Source organism: Meleagris gallopavo, chromosome 4, assembly GCF_000146605.3.
Source record: "Meleagris gallopavo isolate NT-WF06-2002-E0010 breed Aviagen turkey brand Nicholas breeding stock chromosome 4, Turkey_5.1, whole genome shotgun sequence".
NCBI classification, from domain to species: Eukaryota; Metazoa; Chordata; class Aves; order Galliformes; family Phasianidae; genus Meleagris; species Meleagris gallopavo.
Genome location: NC_015014.2, coordinates 31,960,548 through 31,975,841, shown reverse-complemented (window position 1 = coordinate 31,975,841; position 15,294 = coordinate 31,960,548). Strand labels below are relative to the sequence as shown.

At 38.5% G+C, this 15,294-nt stretch overlaps 1 protein-coding gene across 1 annotated transcript in view; it reads left to right on the top strand.

The window, feature by feature from the left end:
* The window catches only part of FAT4 (FAT atypical cadherin 4), a 153,292-nt gene that overhangs the window by 81,087 nt on the left and 56,911 nt on the right, over positions 1-15,294 (top strand). Inside the window, 3 exon segments of the mRNA XM_010710090.2 lie at positions 7,546-7,677; positions 11,614-11,875; positions 13,597-13,947. Of these exon segments, the coding sequence (XP_010708392.2) occupies positions 7,546-7,677; positions 11,614-11,875; positions 13,597-13,947 (745 nt within the window).

Sequence of the window (15,294 nt, the reverse complement as noted above, 5' to 3'; positions counted from 1 at the left end):
ATTTAATCTGTTCCTTTGCCTTCACAGTTTGGAGGAAGCACATGCACTGTTCCTGCAAACTCTTAGTATAGCCATAACTTCACTGATGTGAATAGCCAATAAGATTACTCATGTCAATAAAAAAGGAATCTATATGTACATGTGTTTTTTCAGGATTAGTGAACCATTTCTTCCTGGATGAACTAAAGGCATAAGTGGTGGAGGCAGGAGAAAAATAACTAGTGTTGGCTATGTTCTTGTGTTAGTTGCATGCACATGTTAAATTGGCTAATTTAATTTTTTTTTTTTTTAACTATTTATGATAATATTTGCCAGGAGGCGGGGAACAGAATCCTTCACTTTCATTCTTCTAAAATTATTTATGCACTACCACAGTCTCCATCAAAGAAGGACAGGCCCCTTATGTTTTTTAGCATGAAGGATCATATAATAACTTAAGCATAAGCACAAGTCTTCAGGGCAGTGTGTGCCAATAGCATCTTTAGATTAGATGCTATCTCGTGAGAGATGTGGTGAATATCATGGCTACAAGCAAAGGAAAGAAGAATGACTCAACAATATATAAATTGAAAGAAAAGCTGTTGCCTTTCCTCTCTGTTTGATCTTTAATCAAATAGCTGTCACATTTGAAGAAGTATTGAATGTGTGAGACATCTGGGACTTCCTTTCTTCTTAGATCACTTTTCTAGCCAGAGATCTCAGATGAAGCATGGAATGTGGATGGGATGGCTGCAAGTGACTGCACGTGGTTCGGGGCTCCCAGTGAACCTTGCTGCTGCCGCATGAACTAATTCATTTGCTGTGGAACCATTTTCCCCCTTATTTTCATTGGATAGATGGAAGAACTTCAGAAAAAAAATCTGTCTATAAACCCTCCTCACCTTGAAATAAAAGAAAAACAAATGTTAATAAGCGCAATAAAACAGAGGGATATATTCTGGCCAAATGAGTCCACTGGTTTATAGAAGGCGTTATGATCGGATAAAATTTGGCACGTTGCCTTCTAGTGCAATGTTTTATTTTACATACCTTTGTAGCTCATAAACCCAGCATGTTTGGTCACTAGAATAATTTCTTGTTCCAGAATAAAACTATTAAGCTTTTTATGTAAAGCATGGAAATTGTCTAGCCTGTTCAATAGTGATTGTCTGGGGGACTAGTGTTTTTGAAGTGGATTAATTCTTTTGCTCTAAGAAATGAAACTTGGCCATCTAGCAACTGTTTCTTAATTCAACATATTTACAGTAAGAACAGATTTTTCAAATGCAGACTGTATTTAATAGCACCCAGATACTCATTTTGTTTAACAAAAAACCTCCAGTTTTCTATCATAATTTTTTCCATGCCCCCAGAATTGTTTCTAAAACTGCACTAAGTAGTGACTTTACATTGCAGTATCCCTCTTGTAGAGTTTCTTTCACATAGACTCTTCATAAATGCCCTCAGTTAATTCAAAGAATGTATCTTTTATTATTTTCAAAGTAAAGACCACATTTAAAAGTCAAAATCAGTAAGTTTCACATGAAGTTAATTGTATTCAGTTCATGCCCTAAACGCTTAAATAATGTATGCTTTATGAATTGAGGTTCTCATTTGATTATTTATATATATTATCACTGGAGGATCATCTGAATTTTTACTCTCCTTATATCTGCATTTAAACAAGCAAATCAAGTACAATCTATTTAAGGTAAATGCTGCTTTACATCATACAGACAAAAACCTTACTGCTTCATACTCCCAGAAGACGTAATTTGTTCTGAATTTGTTTATGGAAAATAACCTCAAGAGCACCAATTTGAGCAGCAAATAAGAATCCCAATAAGATTAAAGTAATTAATACTTCCTCTGCTTTGCAAATGTGAGATGGCAGGATGCAGCAATTAGGTTGGCACAGATGAGGATAGGCTGACCATCTACAATAGGCAGAGGCGTTGCACTGTTGCGAGGAGGTTACTGCACCTGGAGGATGTGGAATTTGATTCAGACACAGGAAAATTTGAAATTTGTGACAGTTTGACTTCCTGCTGTTACTAATGTCTGTGATTTACTCTGTGTTTGTATTTTTGCATCCTAAATTAATACAGGCTGAACAGAACAAAACCAGTCAGGAAGCCCAAAGACAATTTGCACAGAAGTTAATATCTAAAATTACCTTGTTTATTTTACAGCAGTGAATAAGCAATCTATATCATTCTCTCCAACTACCTGAAAGGAAGTTGTAGTGAGTTGGCAGTCAGTCTCTTCTATGAAGGAACTGGGATAGGATGAGAAGGAATGGCCTCAATCTGTGCCAGGAGAGGTTCAGGTTGAGTACTAGGAAAAATTTATTCTCTGAAAGTGTGGTTGGGCACTGCAAAAGGCTGCTCCAGGAGGTGGTGGAGTCACCAGCCCTGGATGTGTTGGAGAAATGGAGATGTGTCCTAAGGACATGGTTAGTTGGCGCAGTGGGGATGGGTTGGTGGTTAGACAAGATGATCTTCTATGTCTTTTCCAGCCTTCATGGTTCTATAATTCTATATGTTTTTTTGCTAAGTAAACTGAAAGAAAGCTTTAATTTTCACTCTTTTTTTCAAGATACATTAAATATGTGAGGGGAAGCATTATACTGGAATTTATAGAAATTTAGAATAATTTTTTGAGATTTACACAGACAAAAGTAGAACAAAATTTGTCTGATTTTTTTCCATTTCTTCCTTAAAATTAAAGCAAGACAATATTTTGAATCTATATATCAATTTTCTATCACGCTTGTGAGAGATTTAGAAGTCATTGCAACTAAATAGTCACAGCATTCCCATGACTTCAGCAGAAATTCAAGGAGCAAAACCTGTATCAGCACCTGGACCAGCAGGAAGAGCCATTCAGAGAACTGAAAAGCATGAAGTGGGTAAACAGGCTGCAGTCCTTTTCCTACTGCTGTATTTTATTATATTTGAGTCCTTATTTTATTTGAGATAAGAAGATTTGGTTCCTATATTAAGTTTACTGTTGATATAGATGGAAATCAAAGGTGTGTCTGCAAGATGGAAAGTTGTAGGAGGTTTTTGGTCAGGGTTTGTCCAGAGTGAAGTACACTGAAAAGCTCAGGAGCTGCTTTTAGGTGACTGGTTTGTGCCCGTTTTGCATGCCCAGAGTGTTGACTGATGGCTGTGGGGTCTTGCAGAAACAAACATTCCTCATGTTGGGTAGGGTTGGAGGAGGAGAGGAGAAAGTGGGTGGTGGCTGTCACTTCCTGCAGTCTTATAGGCATCTCCACCTAGGGGTTCCTTACTATTCCATGGGCTAAGATATGAACAATTTCCTTGAATTCCTTTTCCTTCGTCCTGGGGCATATTTCAGCTTTTGAGGCTTTTGGTCTTCTGAACTGGATATTTATCGTTGTACTCGCTGTTGTTGCTGGAAGGTGTTTTGCCATGGCTGAGCATGATAGTGCAGCATGCATTGTGTAGAGCTTTCTGAACAAGATGCCTGGGGTGTAGGTGACCTTCTTGTCTTGCATTCATTAAGTCTGAGGCAGACTTGCACAGTTAATAATTGGTAGCATATGATATTAATCAAAGCATGTATTTTAAGAGCCGAGTGATGCATACTGGTATCTTTATGCATATGTAATGTGGAACTAGAAAGAGGCATTTGTCTGCAGAGAAATTTGGCTTAGATATCTAATGACAGATTTTGAATTTTTTTTCCCTCTCAGTAAAGATGTGATAAGATATGTTGAAGCCTTTCTGTACCCTGTGGCACTGAGAGACTTTGTGGTCATGATTGTCTTATGAGCTTTTACGTGGGGTCTGGCCTTCTGAAATAATTTCAAAGTGAAATTAATTTCTAAAACACTTATTACTCAAGTGAAATTTTTGGAAATGGGCATATTTGCACAGAGCTGCTAATGAGACCTAACCAACAGTGAATTATGACACCATATGCATTACCTAAGTTCTGCTAAGTGGATTAGCAGTAATTACAGTGTAAAAACTTTAAAAAAATACTTAGGTATCTTTCTAAAAAATTATTTCCTTGTTTGAAAATTTCTTACTTCTCCGTAATCTGACGCACACATTCAGTATGAAATACAATGTCTTTGTCTACTTGAAAACTGATTTTTCAGGATAAACCTACTTCTATAAAATATATCATTTTTACTTCTATTTTTCAATCCTCCAGAATCCAACTTTGTAATTTATTTGTCTCATGAACCCTATCGATCTGTATTCTTGGATTCTTACTATTTTACATTATGCAAGCTGTAGGCAGTGCAGAGTTCCTAACCCCAAACCCCAGAAGTTTTCGTATTTTTTTCATATGATTTTACAAAGGCCAATCTCTCATTTAAAAAATGGTTTCCGGTGGTGAAATGTCACTCGTAGCTGAAATGTTGAAGCTGTACATGACATACATGTTATTAACAAATAAATTGCAGAGCTGTGCAGCTGCTTTAGCTTGAAACTGTACCTAACAAAATGCAATACTTTCACCAGAGGTGTGTGTTTTGCCATGGCAGTTCAGATGCAGGACCTATTTGGCAGTTGACAAAATCCTTCATCTGTCTTCTTCTATGTTTCTCCCCTTTGCATGATTGTCACCCAGATGCAGCAGTCACCATGAAAATCAACATGGGCTAGTTTTCCCTCTGAGAATTTGCCTGGTTATTTGATTGTTTGAACCATTGCTTAGTGATCAGCACTTCTGGTACTTCTAACTTCTACTGTCATAAATTTAAATTTGATAACAAATCATCTGGGTTACTTTGTCTCAGTCCGTGAGGCCTTTTACTTACCTTTTGTGAATGATCAAAGGAATGGTATATGGTATAAATAATGGCCTCCTATTAAAGTCCATTGAAGACCTGTGGGCCCAATGTTTTGTCTGCACTTCCTGCAGATCTCCCTAAAGTTAATGTAATATATCCTCTTTTTTTAAAGATGTGTCGCTTCTCTTTAATGCTGTGGAAAAATTCTGGCAGTGATAGTAACCTACTGTGGGTATAAATACCAAACACAAACTTTAAAAAACAGCCAAACAAAAAAACATGACAGAGCAATTTACTTGCATGAGATGATTGATGAATTTCGGATGCAGCTACTGAAAGCTTGGGGAAAGATGAGCAAGCAAGCCTGGGTGGTGCCTCACTTGTAATTTATTTGTCTCATGAACCCTATTGATCTGTATTCTTGGATTCTTACTATTTTACATAAGCTGTAGGCAATGCAGAGTTCCTAACCCCAAACCCCAGAAGTTTTCGTATTTTAGATAACCAAGCTTCTGTCATTATAATAGTTATCTTTGAGATTGCCCCAGAGATTAAGTCAGCATGGTTTGGCAGTTACTGATCGGGGGGGAAAAATATACGGCAGATGACTAGAAACAGTAAAAATCATAGGCTTCAGATTACCAGAGATGTCTGCATTGATCACATCCAGAGCAGACCTGTATGCTTTCAAGCAAGTACAGGGAAATCCTTTGCGGACAATGGCATGGCAAGTACATGTGATAACAGGCTTCCTTCAGCACATACTTTTGTCTTTAGCAGATCTTCAGTGTTTGGTGACCATTTAATATTTTAGATCCAAAACTAACCATTTCTCCCACCCCTCTCCTCCTTCCTCCCTCCCCCCATCCCCCACAAATAAGGTAGAATGTCTGTGTCCTCTCTTTCATTTTTTCTTTTCTTGGGACATTGCATGTCATACCCGGCAAACAGGGAAAATCAAGCTCTACAGCTTTTTGAATTAGCATAATTAGATCTGTGAGAGCTCAACAATCCTGTCCATGAAAAAACTAAGATAGGATAGATGAGTGCACAGTGAGGTAGATTGAGAACTGGCTGACTGACAAAACTCAGAAGCTTGTGGTCAGAGGTGGAGAGTCTGACTGGAGGTATGAGTGGTGTCCCCCAGGGCTCAATACTCGGTCTGGTCTTCTTTAACATCTTCATCAATGACCTTTATGAAGGGATAGAGTGCACCCTCAGCAAGTTTGGTGATGATACAAAGATGGGAGGAGTCACTAACACACCAGAATGCTGTGCTACCACTCAGAGTGACCTGGACAGGCAGGAGAGTTGGGCAGAAGGGAACCTGATGAGGTTCAACAAGGGCAGGTGTAGAGTGGGGAGGAATAACTGCAGCATCAATGCAGGTTATTGGCTGACCAGCTGGAAAGGAGGTCTGCAGAGAAAGACCTAATTGTCTTGGTGGATAACAAGTTGGCCATGAGCCAGCAGTGTGCCCTTGTGGCCATGAAGGTCAGTGGTATCCTGAGGTACATTAAAAAGAGAATGGCCAGCAGGTCAAGGGAAGTTCTCCCCCACTGCTCTGCCCTCATGAGGTTATATCTGGAGTACTGTGGCCAGTTCTGGGCTCCCCAGTTGAAGAAAGACAGGGAACTTCTAGAGAGCCCAGCGGAGGGCCACAAAGGTGATGAGAAGCCTGGATTATTTCTGAAGAAAGGCTTAGAGACCTGGGAGTATTCAGCCTGGAGAAGAGAGGACTGAGAGAGATTTTATAAATGCTTGGAAGTGCTAAGGGGCAGGACTCAAGTGAATGGAGCCAGTTGCAGGCTATTTTCAACAGTGTCAGGTGACAGATCAAGGAGCAACGGGCACAAACTAGAACACAGAAAGTTCCATCTGAAGATAAGAAAAACTTTTCTGTGAGGGCGACAGAGCACTGAAACACTGCCCAGGGAGGTTGTGGAGTCTCTAACTCTGGAGATATTCAAGACCCATCTGGACACTTTCCTGTGTGACCTGTTGTAGGAACCTGCTTTAGAAGGGGGTGGAGTTGGATTTTATCCAGAGGTTCCTTCCAACCCTATGATTCTATTATTTTATGTGATTCTGTGAAATAATGCACAATCTTACATAAACTATCTTTATTACTTGGAAAAACATGCGCATTTAGCAAGTGAAAAAAATATTTGTTTAGATATGCATAGGCAAACATGCATATGAGTAGATGGTAGTGACTGCTCCTAAAGTAACATTTGTTTGCAATCAGAGGAGAGCTTTGAGATAAAGAGTAAAACAGAACTTTTTATTATTATTATTATTTTTTAATATGAAGTGCAAGGGTGTTTTTTCCTCCCTCAAAGCTGAGAGTTGCCAATAAATAAACATTTCAGAGAGGATTTTACACCACCTCATCTTTATGTCAAGCAGCATTTAATGGTTGAATGATCCTCTGCCCCGGGACTTGGCAGCTATCCTCCAGGGGCTGACTTTGGGGATTACAATGACAGTCTATCAGTGGATCTTTTCCAATATAAACTAGGCTAGGGCCATTTAAAATCAGTTGCTATCAACAAGTTAAATTATCTTTATTTATGTTAGAAGCTTTCCTATAAGTATTTCATAACAGTGTGGAATTTTAATATCCGGAGGGGTTGTTCCTGTTGTCACTGTTATTTGGCAATGTTCTAATCCATGCGATTAGGCACAATTTACCTGATTTCTTTCAAAATTATGTGATTTGTAACATTCAAGTCTAATCAACATCTAACTTGCAGTGCTCACACAACTTTTTCTGATTCCTCTCTTTATAGGTGGAAATAACGCTTCAAGATATCAACGACAACCCGCCAGTATTCCCCACAGATATGCTTGATCTGACTGTGGAAGAGAATATAGGAGATGGATCTAAGATAATGCAGCTGACAGCCATGGATGCTGATGAGGTAGGAGCATCGTTGCACATATAAAAAATGCTATTCTGGAGATGCACATTCTACTTGTTCCTTTACTCCCTGCTTGAGGGTTTGAGGAGCCATTGTGCCACCCAGTTCTTTGTGCTGCATCTGCACTCTTTGCTAGGCTGTGTTCAGTGCCTTCCATGCAGTCCCACATAGGCACACACGGTCATGAGAAGGTCCCTGTTAACTGAAGGCTGCTCGCTGGACCATGTGAGAGTTAAGTTCTCATAACATGTCCTAATGAGTAGTTGCACTGATGACCAAAAACACCCCGTTTGGTTCTAGACGGTGTTGTTTTCAGCAGTTTCATCACATGCCATACTTGCTGACTTGTCAACAGTACTGGGCTGCCCAGCTTATTGCAGAAATGTATTGACATCCAGTTTAAGAACACAGCTTTAGATCTAAGTTAGATCCCAGCTTTGAAATTTGCAATATAATTCATATGAGATAAGCCTTGTAGAATGAGAGAACTCTAATGCCTGCTCACACTTTCACCAGATATCTTTATACTGTTATCCTGAAGAAAAGTCTTATTTCGTCAGAGAAAGGAAAGAAAATAATGCTAAAACATCTGCTCTGTACCTTTCACAGAGCCTTTTTGCTTGCATAGATGTGTTTCGGTGAGGATGCTACAACTAAGGAGCTGTTAAGGACCTAGCAAAAGTCTTCCGAGCGATTGGTGTTAAACAATTGGCCTGTTGGCTTAATGAGGGTTATTGGAGTCTCTTGTATGTGTCAGGCAAATACATCCAAATATAATTTAATGTATTCATTCCTTTTGGAAAGTAAATTATGAGAGAGTTAATCATATTGTTTCATTCACTTGAACTATTTGCTTTCCACTAGGGAAATGACTAAAAAGTCAGTATGAGCATGAAAAGAAGATTGTGTTGTCATTAAAATATAGGGTTACACTTAACAACAACAAGCAATTCTTTCATTCAAATAATAAGGTAATTCAGCCCTCTCAGGAGAATTTTATTTCCAGTCATTTTTGTGTTACTTTGGCTAGTCCTTCTGTGATTGCTAATTGATGTATTTAATCTTGCTACTATATAGGGATGCCAAGAAGACCAATGGTATCCTGGAGTGCATTAAAAGGAGTGTGGCCAACAGGTTGAGGGTGGTGATCCTTCCCCTCTCCTCTGCCCTGGTGAGGCCACATTTGGAGTACTGTGTCCAGTTCTGGGTTCTCCAGTTCAAGAAAGACAGGGAACTACTAGAGACGGTGGGAATGGGCACAAGCTGGAACACAGTAAATTCAATCTGTAGATGAGAAAATCTTCTTTACTGTAAGGGTGACAAAATACTGGAGTAGGCTACCCAGAAAGGCTGTAGAGTCACTTTCTCTGGAGATATTCAAAACCCACCTGGATGCTTTCTTGTGCGACCTACACCATGGGACCTGCTTTAGCAGGGGGTTGGACTAGATGACCTCCAGAGGTCTCTTCCAACACCTACAATTCTGTGATTCTGTGACTGGTAAAAATGATTAAGAACTTTTTTTCTGATGAACAGACAAAAATTGACTTTGGAAAAGTGCATATCCATTACAAAAATTGTAACTGTGCACCTTATAACGTGTATCTTAAGATTAGAAAGAAATAAACGTTAAATAGCTGCTTTATGCTGAGGTTTGGCAAACTGTTATCTAAGATGTTAGCAATATATTATGTTCTCTTCTCTTTTGTGTCAACTCCTGCTGCGTTATGTTTCTGTCTTCTGTCTTCACATGTGCAACCCACATATGCAGCCCAGTAAAATGAGTATGCTGCCTTTGCTATGTGCATAGCTGCTTTCAGAGCGAAAGGTTTAGCTTTGAGAGGATAACAGAACCTTTAAAACTTAGGATTGAAGTGTATACAAGAATCCCTCATTGATAGTATTAAGACATCACGTTTCAGCCCCTTGTATGTTAAAATGATCACTTTTTAGTGATCTGAGAAAAGAGTGAAGACAGTATGTAAGTGCTAAATGGCGCCGAAGGCTTTAGCAATTGCAACAACTTCTAGCACTTTGCAAGTTTTTTTTCAGACTTTTCCTGATGGGAAATTTCTATACAGTTTTTTAATATGTTATACCTTATAATTGTGTATTTTGCTTTGTTTTTCACCTAATTCTCACCTAATGTAAAGTTACTAATTTGACTAGGCCATCATCACAAGTAGTTCTGTTTTCAGTGTGTTCTGTTGGTAGAAGGTTACCCAGCCAAAAAAATGGTAGAGAATGTGATCACCTCTGAAATCTTAAATTCCCATCATCTGTTTTTATTAAACCACACAATTACAGGAAAACATATTACATATCTCAAGCATACACCTGAGCACACAGGATCTGTGTATGCTGAAGCACTGCATGCAGCTGTTCCAGACCAGGCACTTGGAGAAGGGAGTTTTCTTTCAAAATGTCATTTTATCTGTTGGCTGAATCTGATTCTTTGAAGCAGCACTCCAGGGAATAGGTTTGGCATCAGGCACTGTCACAAGGTCAGGTAGTGAATGCTTTTCTCTCATGTCACAGGTAAGAGTGGGTGTTTATCTTTGTTAATTTGCCTTTTTAGCTATCTGATAGTAGTTGTAATTTCTTTCTCCCTGATCTCTTTGATCAGGCTGACCTGTGGTCCCCACACAAAAGACATGGGGGAAATGCCAAGTGCTCACCAGAACACATGTCCCAGTGCCTGCACGTGTATCTTGTAAAGGAAGGAAGTAACCCCAGATTCTGAGATCTTGTTTTGCTTTTTGCATAAAGACCAATGCTAGGAAGAAAAAGGTATAGCTAAGTATTGGCTTTTTGGGGAAATGTGCTGGGCTGGCTGCATCCCCTGGCATAACAGACTGTCGGCATCTTCACATTGAGCAAGCCATCCTTAGGAGGTGACTGAAGGTGGAGCCTGAGTAGTGGCCATTTTTGGGAAGCATTAGAACTGAGATCTGTAAAGCTGAATGATTTTTTCATTACTGATACAGGCAGGATAAGGTGGCTTTTCACAATGTTTGTGATAGGGCAGGGCTAAAGCAAGATGCATTGTATCAATTTTGGGGTAGAAAGGTTTTTTTTTTGTTAACTTTTAATTTCAACATTTAAGGAATAAATAAGAAAACATATTTTCTACATAAAATTACTTTTCTGTCATTTTTCTTTTTAGCCAAAATGTTCAAAATGCTTAAGAATCCTTTGTTTTTTTCCAAGGTCAAGTGAGAAATTCTGTTCAATCCCCAAAGGAAAATTTTTTGTCTTCCGGGGACTGACAGCACAACCCAAGAGATCAGAACTGTACTGTTAGTGACAAATGACTTGTCACTACAGGGCTGGCTACTCATAGAGATGAATGCATCCTGACGCATGAAGGGCCCTTTAGGGGGCTGCTGCACAGCACCCGTGCAAACACTGCTCGCAGGAGTTTCCTCTGACCTGGAGGTGGTGGAGCTGGTGCTTGCTGCCCTGATCTCCATCCTTGTATCCATCCTATCCTCCTTCTCTTCAGCCTGACAGGGAGGGCAGAGCTGTGTCTGCAGGCAGGATGTTCATTTAAATTAACCTTCCAACATAAAATACTAATAAGCACTGATCATTATTAAGTGAAAAGGTGTTGCACTGCTTGGTAATGCTGACTTGAAGTTAAAACAGGTATCAGAGCTTTGTGGTCTTGACTGGATGCAATCCTTTTATGAACAGCGGAGCAAAAGAGTATCAGAGCAATCTTGTTACTTCACGTCTCATAAATAAAAACTGTGTGTGTATGCATCTGTGTTGGGGGACTGAAAAAGAGGCTGAGCAAGAAGGCTGTTTATTAAAGGAAGCTGTTCTGAAAGTATTTGCCAAGTGCAGTTACTGGAACAGTTCTTGTCTTACATAAAATTACGATGTGGTTTTCCTGGCAAATAACTTGATTTGACCACTTCTGTTTTTACTTAGGGAGCCAATGCCCTTGTCACATACACTATTATCAGTGGTGCGGATGATAGCTTCCATGTTGACCCCGAGTCAGGAGACCTGATAGCCACCAAGCGCCTAGACCGGGAGCGCCGCTCCAAGTACTCTCTGCTGGTTCGTGCTGACGATGGCCTGCAGTCCTCTGACATGAGGATAAACATCACTGTCAGTGATGTTAATGACCACATCCCCAAATTCTCCAAACCAGTGTATTCCTTTGACATTCCAGAAGATGCCACTCCAGGTAAATGTAAATAGGAAATGGCCCTAAAGTGACAGAAGTTTTCTTTTTGTCTATCTAGAGGTACTTGAGAGGAAGAGGGCAGAAGACCTATCTGACTTATCCAGTGAGCAGCTCTCAAACATGATGGAGAGGTAGAGGGAATAGTGTCATGCTGAAACTCTGCTTGCTAACTTGTGCACTAGTAGAGTAATATTTCTTTTAGGAAAATACAGAAACGTTTGCTATTCCAAGAAAAAACAGCCTAATACATAGGTGCAGAATAGGAATTATGCATATTCTAGTGGAAAACTTGGAGTGCTACTACTTAAAATAATAAAATAAACAAGAAAAGAAATAAGTGGAAAAACTTACAGGATGGAAACACTATATTCTTGTGGAAAAGATGCGGTGATGCTAGTCATCTTCAGTGAATATGACTCATAATACTTAATAAATTGAGGGTAGGATCACAAGACTGGTGACCATTGAACTGCCAGTAATTTATACATTGGCTCTGACATACGCTCAATTCCTAACCTTAACATCGTATTTTCTTAATCTCATCTTCAACTCCTGGCTCTGACAATGTTTTCTTTAAAAAATGTAACCGTTAGGTAGCTAATTCTGATTCCTAGAATTAATCGCTGATCTCGAGTTGCTCTTTTCCTTTTTCTAAAATTTGTTTCTTTTGTTTTAGTTTTGTTTTAGACTGTTTTAGTGTTTATAAGCTAGGTTTTAAGCTAGAAACTATTTAGAACAAACTTTTCAAAAGCTATGTTGTCTGAAAATGCAGTGTTTTTTTTTGTTAAAGGCAGCATACTACAGCCATAGAGGCATTTTGACCAATTAACATGCAATCAGAAATGTTAAAGTATTAGGTAATCAGATGTATAGAAATTGTACAGGGATATTCAACTGGGAAAGAGCTGTAGCAATATTCATCCTGATAAGCAGTTTTCTTCATCCTGATAAGCAGTTTTCGTTGTCACATTGCTTGTAAACAATTAACTGTGCTAGAACAAATATAATTCATTTGGTTCCAGGAAAAAGAATTTAAATGATTAACTTTCTTGGAAATGACCTGATTTTAATTATAATTACTGTTCAAAATACTAAATAGCAAGACTGAATTTCCAAACTTTAGTAAGATAGGTCAGTCATGTGAATGCAGCTATGCGGAAATGAAAACAATAGCACAAATTCACAAGGAGCTTAATTTCAAAAAACACTGAAAAATTGATCCCTATAAGGTTTCCGGTTTTCTAACCACTGTTACTCTGCTTATGCACTTTTTTCAAAAAGTAGAACTAGGATCTTTGGTATGTCCTGACATTTCAATTTCTGCATTTAAAGGAATTATATAGAAGTTTTCAGAACATGTATTTATCTTTGGGGAGAAAAGTGCCCTTTGAGAGGCAGAAAGAAAATGCATAAAAATTGTTTTTGCCATGGTTGATATCTCATCTGGGCATTTTCCCATTTAAAGATAAAAATAAATATTGCTGACCATTTCTTGTCTGTATTTTTTAATAGCCCTTGAAAATCAACATAATATTGGATTTTGTTGCTGTCAGCTTTGAAAAACCTTTTGAAGAAGTTAAGCATACAGTGCTGAGGCTTGAATATTTTTACAAAGGATTCCTTTAACTCTGCAGAGGTGTTTGACAATGATCTCTCTCTTAACACATTGGCGATGTGCCTTTTGCTAGTGACTTACTTTACTTTCTTCTCATGCTGTGCAGGCTCATTAGTGGCAGCCATTCTAGCTACTGATGATGACTCTGGTATAAATGGAGAAATCACATACACTGTGAGTGAAGATGATGAAGAGGGCATGTTCTTCCTGAACCCCGTTACAGGAGTCTTCAACTTGACCCGTGCACTAGACTATGAAGCACAGCAGTATTACATTCTGACCATCCGTGCGGAAGATGGAGGAGGCCAATTTACTACCATCAGAGTGTACTTCAATATACTGGACATAAATGACAATCCACCAGTGTTCAGCATGACCTCATATAGTACATCTTTGATGGAGAACTTGGCTCCAGGATCTGCTATTCTCAACTTCAGTGTTACTGATGCAGATGACGGTAGGCTTTTACTAATATTCTGATGATAAATGCATATTTCACGTAAGCAACATATTAAAAGGCCTAGCAAAAAGGACTTATTAGGGACTTGTTAGGACATCATAATGTGATCACATTTACTGTATTCTATGTACGTAGAGGTTATTTTTCTCATATTTCACATTAGGTTTAAGAGGGTGGCAATGAATTGCAAAGCTGTGTTTTATCTAGAACATGTTACACTGTCAAGCACCAGGAGAGAAATCCTGTCCAGCTTGCATATTTAAGTTAGACCTAAGTGATCTTTCAAATTTTTTTTTCCTTTTATAATCTATTCTAAGTAAGTTTCTGCAGTAAGAGGTTTCGTCTACAATTATCACAGCACATATTCTGAAATGTATTGTAACTTTTAAGTATATTGTTAAGAGAACTATGCAAGGTGCCGATAGTGAAGAATTTAAAAAAGGAACAAAAGAGAAGGAAATTTTCTCTTTAAAATAAGCTTTAATATTGAGATTATTTATGACATCTAGAAGGTATTAATGTGTCAGAGTGCTAAAGATACAATCTTTATAGCTCAAGCTTTTTTCCATATAATTTTTGTCCAAACAAGAATAATTGCAGAATATGATCATAAAATACATAAAAATTATTCCATAGCATGTTAAGTGTCCACAGACATTACTCTGGATGGCTTAATACAGAGTTATTCATAGCACATATGCTGAGTTTCCAGGTGAAGGATATTTTGTGACATGTTAGGCAAACTTGTCACCTCTTAACTCAAGAGGCTCAGGAAAGACTGTAGAAACACCTTACACTGAAAGGTGCACTTCAAGCACAGAGCACTCACGTGCTTCAAGGAATTCCAGACTGTTCGCATATAACAACTAAGCTCATCAAGATGGTTCAGTGAAATAATTTTTTCCTCAGGAAATACTAGGTTGTCCAAATTACAGACATTTTTGTGGGAACATCCGATTGCTGATGGATAGTACTTTCTGTGGTAACAACAATTTTTGAGATCAAATTGAGAAAGTGATAGAGAGAAGAGTTTTCATAAGATAAGCCATCAAGTCAGAAATTACAATTTCATTATATTGGCTGTTCTTGCATGGATATTTCTTTCTCTACTCTTGTTAAAGATTTTATATGCAAGCTAAATGTAAATTGGAGGAGGAACTTATACTTGCATCCAGGGAAGTGATTTCTTCTTTAGACTTGCAGACAAATGTGTTTGTGTCTCATCTGTCTCCTCTCATAGTTCATCTTTTCTGTCCAAGTATTCTTGCCTATATCACAATATACAGTGGGAAGAAACTGTGGAATGAAAAAAAAATATGCAAACTAACAAGTGAAACAGGGAGA